We start from the raw sequence: 12,410 nt of genomic DNA on the forward strand, positions 1-12,410 counted from the left end.
AAATGCATTAAAAGAAGTAGAAGAGTTTTGATATCTGAGCAGCAAAATAACTGATGACAGCTGAAGTAGACAGGGTAATAGTAACAGTGTTGTAGGGCTCAATGGCCGGGTGCAAGTGTTTCAATTAGAAGCCAATTCAGTGACATCCATGTCCCTGAGCCAACACCACCTGGTGTTCCCAGACAGCCACTCATCCAAGTACTAACCTGCTTGACATTCCTGAACTTTGATGATCAGGCAACAACTGGTGTATCAAATGCACCTTGATTGTTGGCAGTAGAGAGGATATAAAATGCAGACTGGCAATAGCAAGGAAAGAATTTCTGAAAAACATCTACTATCAGATTAGTCAGAAAATCTTTGCTAAAGGTATTTTTCTGATGTGTAATCTTGTACGGAAGTGAAATGTGGACAATAAGCAGTTCATATAAGAAGAGAATAGATGCTTTCTTCAAAATGAGGTATTATAGAAGAATATAGAAGGTCAAATGGGGAGATCACATAACTAATGAGGTGCTGAATCAAACTGGGGAGAAAAGAAATTTATGACACAACTTGGTTAAAAGATGGGATCAGTTGATGGGACACATTCTGAGGGACCAAGGTTTTGTCAATCTAATATTGGAGAGAAGTGCATGAGCTGAAAGTTGTGGAGAGAGACCAAAAGATGAATACAGTAAGCAGGTTCAAATGTATGAGGGTTGCAGTAGTTATTCGAAGATGAAGAGTCTGACACGTGGTAGATTAATGTGGAGAGCTGCATTAAACCAATCTTTGAACTGAATATCACAACATCATCATCTTAATTATGCCACAAAGCTCATTATTGCATCAAGTCAAATGATCAAGGCTAATAATAACTGGCTCACATATTTTTGAAATATGTGGCATGGGATTGTCTCATATTCTACAGTGTACGTAAAGGAGATCTCTCCCATGGTATTGGTCCATATCAAGCTGAATTACCAGGGGGCAAAGTACAAAATGAAGAGTGGTGCAAACAGTAACAAGCTTGATTGAAGTTGGGTGACTGTAAAAGAAATGTTAAAATATCTCAAATGGCAGATGGTCAGAGAAAGATGGTTAATGTTTTATTAAATCATGTTTAGAAAATTTTAAGAATCAGTTTTAATTATGGGAACTATAAAAATTCTTATACCCCTAACACTTCATCTACTGGAAAACAGGAGCATAATAATTGAATAGTAATGTTTTTCAATGAAGCACACAAACAACTTTGCTCCCCACCAATAACTGTAACAAGCAGAAATATTAATTTATCGTTCAATAAACAGAATACCCTGCCACACAGTTTATAGTGGGCCGTAGACTATAATTGAAATAATGATACAGGAATGAAAATCTGCTGATAAAATGGCAGATTTACAAATGGAACATGTCTGTGAAGCATATGGCATTTGTCAAACTTTTTGTGATCATCAACAGTATGGTTACAGTCATTTCATTCATTCACTCACACATTATGTTCTGTAAATACCACAATGAAGGATAGCATTCTGGAATGTAGAATGAACCCAATTACATACACATTAGGGGTCAACGGAAGCGTCCAATCCCACCCATCTGCTTTGACCCATGATGTAAGGGTGCTGCTGCAGTGGGTGACACCATGTGCCGAAAAAAACAAACAAGCAAGAACTACATGTAAGTACAGCCCCAGTGATACCATTATCAAACAAATTCTCAGCACGAGTAGCGGATTGTGGTAACACAACAGACATAAACGAACCAGAAAGTAATCACAAAAAGCCTGCTAAAGAACCAAAAAAGAACTTGCCAACCTTAAGATGCACCAAAGGGCTCCTTCTGTATGCCAACAGTCATGGAACAGATCTATCCAAACGTTTTCGCGAAAGTAAGCCTTCAAAGCATTAAGTTTTTGCGAAAATCAAGCCTGGTGCAATGTTAAATGCAATGGTGGAGAATATTACAACAGAAACAAGTCAATGGAATAATGGAGTAATGATTATTGGTGGCGGCAACAACGTATACAAAAATGAAAGCAAGACAGCCCTGCAATGCATCCGTAACATATTACCAAAACTATTTCAAATGAACATTGTCATCACAAACGTGCCAGTGCAACATGATTTACCACTGTGGTCGCGTGTAAACAAGGAGAATCATCACTACAATTCTGAGCTAAAGACACTTTGTGATAAATTTAGCCTTGTACATTTGATAGATTTACGTAAGATGAGTCGTGATGAAAATAGAAAACATGGATTCCACTTAAATAGGAAAGGGAAGGCCAAGGTAGTTTCCCACATAAGCAAACTGCGTGAGAGAGACAGTGTTAAGAAAGCTCCAATTGCTCTGGGCTACAACTACCATGATAATAGTTTTCAGGAATGTATTTTGGATATTATGGAGTCCCGTTCGTGCAAAGAAAACCCAGGGTGTAAAATAAGTGCTCAGTCATCGCAGGTCAGTTCTAAAAAACCAGTGTATGCAAGATGTTGTAAAACAGTGTGACTCAAACTGTGTTGATTCATTCAAGACGGTAAATAGGCAAGAAAGGATAACCGCCTTAAAGTTAATGCACTTAAATGTGCAATATCTCATAAACAAACCAGACATTCTACAAATATTCATAGAGGAATACTTGCCACATGTACTAGTAATAACGGAACATGGGCTAAAATGCAGTAAAATAATATATTATAGATTAGAAGGTTACATACTAGCAAATAGTTATTGTAGGCAAAACCATAAAGGTGGTGGTGTGGCAGTTTATGTTAATAAGGATATAGAAGCTAAAAAAATTTCCTTTCTGGAACACCACACCAAAGAAGGATCAATTGAAATGACAGGTATTGTACTCCACAGTAATGATCTTAAGTTACCAAAGCATAAAGTGATTCTAGTATATAGGCCACCAAATGCTGATTTAAAGCTGTTTATGGATAAACTTTGTAGTGTTATTTGTCAGGCCAGTTCTAATGACCTTACTATATTAGGTGACTTCAACATAGATGCAAACTCAAATAGCATAGTAAACTTGAAACTCAGTGATGTACTGACCTCATACAATCTTGTAAATATAGTGAACTCTGACTCCAGAGTGACAGACACATGTTCCACTAGAATAGATTATGCTGCAATCAACAAAGATGTTATACATAAGATAAATTACAGTAACTTAGATTTTCTTTATTCTGACCACTTCTGTCAGGTGATAGAATACAACAACTCAGTTGTGCCTAAAATAACAAAAATTGTGCTACAGAAACAAATGCTGAATACCTCAAATATTAATGCTCTTAAAGACAAACTAGCGTATGAGAAATGGAATTTTGTGTACCAGGTAAAAGGGTCAGATGAGAAATGGAATGAATTCTACTCAACCCTACTGCAGCATTGTGAACATAGTCAGAGAAATCCAGAAGGTAGTTAAACACTGTCAAAATGGAAGTAATCCTAGACTAAAACTCCCAACAAATCTGATTATGCTCAGGCAGCAAGTACATGAGATAAACCAGCTTTATAAAGCTACTACTATGCAGGTTTTCAAGGAAAAATACAATAGGGCTAAGGAAACTTTTAAAACTGAAATTGTTTACCTAAGGAAGCAGATTAACAGCAAAACAATAGAACAGTCTGACAACATAAGCAAAGCATCTTGGAAACCGATTGACAAATACTGAAAAGATCCCAACAAGATGAACTACCTATTGCAAGCATCCTTCTCAAACAGTCCAAAAATCAGGTAGGTAGCATCCATAATGGAACCAAACATGTTGGAACAAAGAAACTGACAGCAAACCATGATATTCACTGACATATTACCTGTTAACATCTGTCTTGGGAATTTTTGCCAGCCTTTGTTCAATGATTTTCCTGATATTTTGTCATCATGAATGGCTGGCAAAATGTCAGGAAAATCGCTAAACAACTGAAGATCCCAGGACAGATACAATCAGGCAATATATCAACAACTGAAGATCCCAGGACAGATACCAACAGGCAATATATTAACAACTGGCCATGAAAGCCTCAACAACTTTGTAAGACATTCGCTGTATAATGACTAATACAGTGTGACACACAGTATTGTTGTTGTCAAATCTATAAAGTTTGCTGTGACTAACTGCAAACCTGGGTATTCTAAGAGGAATCACTGTAGACAACATTCCATATTTACATGTAGAATATTCTGTAATACACTGTATCAATTAGAGTATTGGTGACCCCACACTGAGGACATTTGTGAGAGGCCTAGTGTGTAAGAAATATTTCATTCCATTAATTAAAAATCTCCAGCTTATGTCTGTAAGCAGCCGTGCAGTGGAAGGCAAATGAAATATTATATAACAAGGTGTAGGCCTACTGCAGCAATATTTCCACAACTAAAATTTGTGGCCCTTTCTTGTACAAATATCTTCTTAGACAGGGAACCAGAAAGTGTTATATATATCTGATAGAGAAGAAACTTCATCTATCCACATTTTTATTCATTCATACCTTAGAATCATAAAGAAAAATAAATTTTAGGGTTGTGGAACAATTTAGGGTATACAGTATGTCAAGAAAAGATAAGCAACTTGGGGAAACTTAATCTATACATTGTTTTAACAACAAATTGTCATTATCCTGTTTATTAATATTTGTTTTCATATCAGCAAACTGTTAGTAATTCAGAGAGATAGCTTCTATAAAAATAAAAAAATCCGCTTCTCATTTATATATGTATTATACATTTAATCAATGATTTCTATAAATTCCTCAGAGAGAACACGCAAAATACAAGGTTTTTAGTTGACACAAACTTGCATGTGACATAAGACTGATCGTGATTGATACTGATTTACACTAATATATTTGCCACTCGTTACTTACCTTGAATAAAATACACAGAGAGGAAGAGTAAGACATACTTGTTTGATCACTGATTCAGGAGTTAATATTTTTTGTCTTTCTATTCATCTATTAGTTACATCCATGAAATGCTGATTTTAAACACACGTAAAATGAAAATACTTTTTTTTTTTTTTAGAAAGGCAGTAGTAAAATGGCGAGAATATTATCAGGGTAATGTGTGTAACACGTTAAAAAACTCAATAACTAGGAAGCCCGTCAGTAATCTTCTCTAAAACATGTTGTTATGCTTCAAACTACAGCCACTCCTCATGGCACTTACAGTCGAGTTCAAATTAACCGCTCTTTTGCAGAGTTACTATTACCACGTTCGTCATTTTATGGACGCATAAAATACTGGAAATCAAACTATATGAAACCAGGAAGACTAAAAACACTTTAAATGCAAAAATATGTTATTCCCTTACGAAAATGTAACGAATATATACAGTAGCGACACAGTCTAAAATATGTTAGACTGTGGTAGCGATATGCATCTTTGCTCATAGGTTATGGAACCCGCAACCTTTGTCATAAGAACAGCTCAGATGGATTAAAGGACTTGTGAACTGGAGCATGACGGCTGAAGCTAAATAGTTTGAGGGTTCGGACATTGAATAAAACAGAGTTGTAAGTGTACTCTGCTTGTATTAATTCTGGGCCGTGTTGCTCGAATATCACCGTGTGGTGCAATGACGCTGTTTGCAGACGTTAAAAAATTGTGTAATGACACTACTGAATGTTGACAAGTTGCTGATTAGTTTTCTGCTCAAGATATCAGTCGCAAAATTGTAGAAGTCTAATTTTGCTGTCATTGTGTTTATCATAAGATCGGAGTTTACTATAATGCAAAAACAAATTCCTAGGTACTTGTGTTTTGCGGCAAACGTGGATTCGACAGTTATAATTAATGCGGCAGTCACTGTTTACATCTCGCCCTACTTCGTTTGTTTGTGGTACAAAGAAATTTATTGAAAATGTTTTTCATTGCAATCGTGCATTCGCAAAACAATCCCGCACTATGCAGCAAAATACCTGTTTTGTTTAAATTCGGGATTCAGACCGGCAGTTTTAAGTAATTTACAATAGCAGAAGACCCTAACAAATTATGAAAGAAATCTCTGAAAAGTGGTAGTATTGGCGTATTTCATCAGGAGTTTGAGAGATAAGTTAGAAGATAGACTTGTTTGTTTGGAGATAATACGAAGTCGTGAAAATATGATTTGTGCCTCTGCACTCCGTATAAACACAGGGATTGACACGTTCCTGTTGTGGGATAAATTTGGAAACGGTGATAGTTTCCATATGCATAAAGGTAGGTTACAAGTTTAGTAAAATTGGAGGGAGAACAAAGTATAAGCATATGCTTGTAAGCCGAAAGTAGAAAAATGGCAGTTATTTTTGTAACTGAACAGATTCCCACAGGAAAACTTTAAACTGTTCATTATTCACTTTGATCGTTTCATATGCAGGTGTATTTTGGGAGGGATTTTTTAAAAAGAGTGGAAGGGGTGGCAGCTATTGAAGTGAAGGTACAGTTGGTGGTTGGCGAGCATTGTGTACATGGAGATTTTTTTTATGAAGCTATCAGTGAGGTGGAGGTCAGAATCCAAGAAAGTAGCACACTGAACTAAAAAGAAGCATGTGAAATTTATTGAAGATAAACTGGGGGGGGGGGGGGGGGAGAGGAGAGGGGGATTATGTCAACGTCGTGTTCACATATTAAAGACATCATAAGTGACCCAGACAGAAGTGCCTAGGATCTTGGGTAGCTGTGAAGGTTTTGTCTTGATGGGTAATAAACAGCAGCATATGAGGGTGTCCAAGGGCATTCTGCATATTTCTTTTACCTCCCCTTGAAGGAGTATAACGACTCAACTGTTTTATGATAACTGCTTTGATTTGTGGTGAATGAAATTGAGTGTGGAAATGGTTTACACTGGATGACCTGTTAATGGCCAAACAGGCTGTTGCTTTACACACAGGAGGTGGCAGTGACAGTAACCTAGTACCATGTCTGTGTGACTAGTAGCCATTTTGCAAGTGTGCTCACAATAGTCTTTGTGAATTTGCAGTGACTGGGTGATTCACAAGCCATAACTCACTGCTACCCTTGACACCTATTGGTATTGCATGTCTGACCTTTTCTCTGAACGTCAAAACACTGGAAGGCCAGTTGTGTTACTTGGACCCAATGAAAGCATACATCATTTGGCCAGAGGCTACAGAAAATGGATGTCCTAGAATTAAAAGACTTACAGAGGATCCTATCACAAAAACTTGTAGCATCATGGAACATAGTCGCCTGCAGCAGTGACCGCTACAGTGGCGTGTACAGGAGGCGGCGGGTAGTGGGCTGATGTACACGGGTCAGGAGCAGTGTACCGTTTGATGCTCCAGCCAATAGCGTCATTCTGCCATGATTATCTGCACTTTGTGGTGCATGCAGAAGGGTCATTGTTGATTTTCATGTTGGTTTAGGTATAGTTGGGTTGCCTAGCCACTGTAGTGTTAATTACGGTTGACATAAAGCAAACACAAGTAATGTAAGGACAGGTGGGGTATATTTTCAGAGTATGTACTTTTTACCAGGCAGAGTCAGAAGCAGTGGTTTGGTGTAGTTCCGACCCCAGCATCACCAGTTATGAGGGCAGGCAACAGCTGAAGCATGAGGTGTGGGAGAGGCACAGAGAGCACTCTAACAACACTGCAGAGCTAGCGCTCTCTCTCTCTCTCTCTCTCTCTCTCTCTCTCTCTCTCTCTCTCTCTCTCTCTCTCTCTCTCTCTGCACAGAAGGCATCTAGTTTAACAAGCTGCACATAGTGAAACCTTTTACAACTGCGTGGATGTCTTTATGCAGAATGTCCCCGCAAGAATGTAAGATTATTTGCCAACTCTGCAGCAGCCATACTAGTCTGGCTCCTTTGAATACATTGTTTAACAAGCTGCTCCACCGTAGAGTAGTAGAGGTATCCCTTTATCAGTGATGCACATTTTAAAAATGTGCACCACTTTTGCCACAATAAGACAAACACTGCAGTTGATGCATTACCCTTAATTTTAGCTATTGGTGTCTCAGCAGCAAATCTAGTTCTACATTTATCAAACATTGTTTTGTATAATCTTATTTGGAGGTCAGTCAGTATGGTCGTTGTGGACCCTGAGTGGTGATGGCTGCTTAGCTCCAGTGTGTTTCTTGATGCACTGGGCTGGTGGATTAGCCTGACCCCACATTTTAATTAAATTCTACACCCCTCATTGTTTTAACATAAAGGTGTTACCTTATTTACTACTACCATTTTATTGATTTGATTATGTCACCAGTGTTTCATAATGATTGGAGATGTGCTATTTGTACACAGATAATGTGCCCCTCATCCCCTTGATGTGACCAGGAGGACATTCGGCTGTTCTTGGCGGGCATACTTCAGTAGTACAGTACTATAGCTTTTCCTGTATAGCTGTTTTTATCCTCCTCCCCTCGTTCTTCCATCCGAGACAAACATATCACCCATCCCTCTTATTCCTTTTTATTGATTTGACACTCCCAAGAAGGGAGTGCTATCTGCATGGTCTGCCACATCCTGTATTCTGTTCCCTCCCCAGTCCCTACTTCTCATCCCACTGTCCTGCTCAGTGAGTCCCATGCAAGTTCCCTGCCTGTGCCATGGTGGGCTGATTGGTGCTACATTCCTGTACCATTCTGTGTTGCATCACAGAGGAGGCATGAGAGACTTGTGTAAAAGTACTGGAGTATTAAAGATACAGCTAGTGTTACCTCCGTCATGTCGAAAACTAACTATATTAGCTTCACTCTCTTCAACAATGTTTTTCATTCAGTTTCAGTATATTGACACAATAAGTAACAGAGCAATGGTGTGCTGCGGAGTTTGTATGACTCACCATCTGTATTGTTAAATATCACATTTCAGCCACCAATAATGCACATTATTTAAGAAATCTAGAACGTTAACTTCCCTGAATGGTTCTTGTTGCTGATAGTTAAAATCAGTTTGAGGTGAACTTTGTTTTATACAACCACAATAGTAGACACAAAAGTAACAATACCAGACAAGGAAAGTTGCTACTTGATGTGTTCCACCATATAGTGGAGATGCTGAGTCATGATAGGCACAACAAAAAGATTCACACAAAAGCGCTGAAACCAGTGCGTGTGCATGTGTCTACTGCTGACAAAGGCCTTTATGGCCAAAAGTTACAATTGTGTGAATCTTTTTGTTTTGCCTATTGCGACTCAGAATCTCTGCTATATGGAGAGTAGCAAATTTCCTTCTTTGGTATTGTTTCATTCCATCCTGGATTTTCCATTGTTTGGTACACACACAAATAATTTTCTTGTGGACTTTGCCACCTTGTCTGGGGTTCAGAATACTGTCATATATTATGGTGGAAAGGTATTAAGTAACCCCCCTGTCTAACATGAAGCAAGAACATGGATATTGCTAACAAATCAAAAGAAAATTGAAAATATATCTCCTTAGCAACTCTTTCTCCAAAATATCAAAGTATCGAGATTCAGAGGTTGAAAACTTGTATTAGCTACATGGCAGGTAATAGTGTTCATTGTAAAGCTGCATGACAAGTAGTAATATATAGTAAATTGGGCTCTTTTCTTTGAAAATGCCCTTATAATCAAATAATATTGCAGTCCCAATAAAGGCAAACAGCAGCTGTCTAGTATAACTGAGGAAGCAGCAGCTCTTTTCAAGGTAGCACCTTTTTTGTGATCTACTTGATTAAAGGTAACTGTCTGAAGAATGAATAGCATTAAGCAGTGCAGTTATAATTTGCTGTTGATACAATATGCAGATAATTTTTTTGTTAATGTCTATCTTGATTTGTTCCATATTCTTGAAAATTCTTTTTCTTGATGGGATCTATAGAATACTATGCATGCTTGAATGAATGTATGTGTGTATGTATGAATGAAGACACTCACAGTTAGTGAATGGCATGTGGTGATATGTATCTTGTTAGTGTTGTATGCCTCTGCACAGAACTGGACATGAAGTTGCCTTTTGTAAAGCTGTACATCTCTAGAAATGTGACAGATTTTATGTTAGCACTTTGCAAAAAAACTAGTACTTGTACATCATTTACTTATGTACAGGTTACAGAAATGTAATCCTTAGACACCCATACATTTGGAAATTAATTTTAGTCTTGTTTAACTGCCTCATAAGTAAAGTTTTAATTTGCTGTCCATTATTTTTATTGTATTTTATTATTTTTTTTTTTTTTTTTGGAATTGCACATCCTGAAAAGCAGACGTATATGTGACTCTTCATTTTTGTATTTTATACAGGAAATTGTACAAAGCTCAACCATCTCTAGTACAGTGGCCTTAGGCAGGAAGTAGTGTAAAATGCTCATTCCAAGTTTGCAAGTGTTTGGAACAGCTTTTTGTGCCTTAAGACTTCTTTCATCTAGAGCAGCACCTGTCGTAAGTTTTTGAAAGTGTGATTTTTCTGACTTATGACTTAATTTACACCTTACTAAAATTTTCAGATATTGAGTATGGTGGAAGGCTTTGTCTGTTACTGTTTATCTTTGCAGTCAGTGTCCAGTTTCCCCCCAGACTCTTAAAACTCACTCTTCTCATCCTTGTTTTGACATTTTTTCTTAGTTACCTTGGCCATTGAATCATATTTCAGAAGTTTTCATTACAGGAAATACCGCGAGGTCAGTGTTACTTTCACTTTAGTTGAGCTCTCATAGAGTACAGGACTATTTTTGACCATTCTCTGCTTATAATTTATACAACTGAACCATGCGAAAGAAGTGATCATTCAGAATTTACTGCAGTATTTTATGTCATCTTAACATTATCATCAATAAAATAGAGGGAAACATTCCACATGGGAAAAATACATATAAAAAACAAAGATGCTGTAACTTGTGTTTGTGTGTTTTTTATTGTGTCTATCTACCAGCACTTTCTCGTTTATTAAGTTGCTGCATCATTGTTTTTTATATATAACATTATTATCAGGTTGTCATAAATGCTTAAGTCCACAGTAATAATGACTTTCTAGGTAAAAGTCTGCATTGGCGCAAATACCTGTGGGTGCACACAAGAAAATCTACTTCTGCTGCGTCCATGTTGTTTTATAGACAAACTCCTGAAAATGGCTGGAGTATTGGTCTCTAGAACAACATGAAAAATGGGCACACGATAACATGGCCTCATATAATATACCCAGATTCTTTTTCTTAAAATATTCTGTCAGTGTTACAAACTGCTAACTGTTTTCCAACATTACATGTCAATAACTGCTACAACCTACATCCACTTGAACCTGTTTAATTTCATCAAGCTTCAATCTCTGTCTAATTTTTCCCAATATTACAAAATTTATTCTTATTTGACCTATTTGGAACATTCTATAATTGAGAAACTGCCTTTTGGCTTCTGTCTCGGGGATTTTGGCCAACACTTGTTTCATAGTTTATCTGACATTTCCATCAGCATCAGTGGCTGGCATCATCAGAGCTTCACCTTCAATTACTAGTGGTGGATTGGAGCTGAGTTTGTGGGTGCATCAACATCAGGGGTTTTTCCATGGTCAGTATCGCTGCAGTTCTCCACATGCTAACTGTGACTGTTGTTCTCTGCAGCACAGGAATCCGGGGGTCTGTTAATGTTGGGGCTTTGTCATATTTGTGTATTTCTATATCTTCCCTGAACAAGCAAGTGTAATAGCTCTTCTCTGCAGCAAGAACTTCTGTGTCGGCAAATTTCACTATGCAGTAGGTCCCACACAGCAAGTGCTCCTCCAGGGTCAATTTGTCTGCTCCAACATGGAGTGCCACTTGCATTCAAGGCTCTTGGTTTTAATTGATCATGCAGTCATTATAACATAGACTTTTCTACATTTACTTAGTATTTGGTACATTCTCAATGTTGCAAGTGGGTCCCTTCTCTCCTTTGCCATGTGATACTCTATGATATAATTTGTTGGTTTATAGTCTTTACAGCGTATTTGTGCAATATATGGCTAATTCTGGTGGTCACTGTGGAATTGTATGGCAGAAAGGCCATCCCTGGCACTGCTTTTTCTGATGTGTCACTTCGCAGAGTGATTCTGTGGCAAATCTTATGTAACTGGTGAAGCACCAATTGCTTTGCTGAACACTTTCCAGGTGTTGCATTTTGCATCTGAGGTGCTGCGGCTCACATGTTTGCCTTGCTTGTGTTGTGTGTGTGTTCAATGTGGCTCCTTTTCTGGTTCTGGTTTGATAGGTTGTGTAGGTATCGGTCTGTGTGTGTGTGTGTGTGTGTGTGTGTGTGTGTGTGTGTGTCAGTTTTTGAAACACGCTGTGGCCTACATTTTTACCATCTCTTGTGAACAGCACACTTAGAAATGGTAGGAGACAGAAGCAGATGAACAGCTACCCTTTCTAGATGTGCTGTCCACGAGGAATGGTGAAAACTTGGGACACAGTGCATATCAAAAACACACTCTCTCTCTCTCTCTCTCTCTCTCTCTCTCTCTCTCTCTCTCTCTAAC

The 12,410-nt window shown here is 37.9% G+C and overlaps 2 protein-coding genes across 3 annotated transcripts in view; one reads left to right on the top strand and one right to left on the bottom strand.

Annotated features, from left to right (window-relative positions):
- The window catches only part of LOC126272590 (uncharacterized), a 130,000-nt gene extending 124,209 nt beyond the window's left edge, over window positions 1–5,791 (bottom strand). The window contains exon 1 of the mRNA XM_049975516.1: window positions 4,861–5,791. Coding sequence (XP_049831473.1) covers window positions 4,861–4,896 — 36 coding nt within the window. The 5' untranslated portion in view covers window positions 4,897–5,791. The remainder of the gene's footprint in view (window positions 1–4,860) is intronic.
- LOC126272591 (uncharacterized) overlaps window positions 5,356–12,410 on the top strand; it is a 61,367-nt gene continuing 54,312 nt past the window's right edge. Inside the window, exons 1-2 of one of the 2 annotated variants that reach the window (XM_049975519.1) lie at window positions 5,356–5,508; window positions 10,205–10,342. In XM_049975519.1, the coding sequence (XP_049831476.1) occupies window positions 10,265–10,342 (78 nt within the window). In that variant the 5' untranslated portion in view covers window positions 5,356–5,508; window positions 10,205–10,264. Of the gene's footprint in view, window positions 5,509–5,869; window positions 6,194–10,204; window positions 10,343–12,410 lie in introns of those variants that run through there. The other variant, XM_049975520.1, reaches the window with a different exon arrangement.

Source organism: Schistocerca gregaria, chromosome 5, assembly GCF_023897955.1.
Source record: "Schistocerca gregaria isolate iqSchGreg1 chromosome 5, iqSchGreg1.2, whole genome shotgun sequence".
Taxonomy (NCBI): Eukaryota; Metazoa; Arthropoda; class Insecta; order Orthoptera; family Acrididae; genus Schistocerca; species Schistocerca gregaria.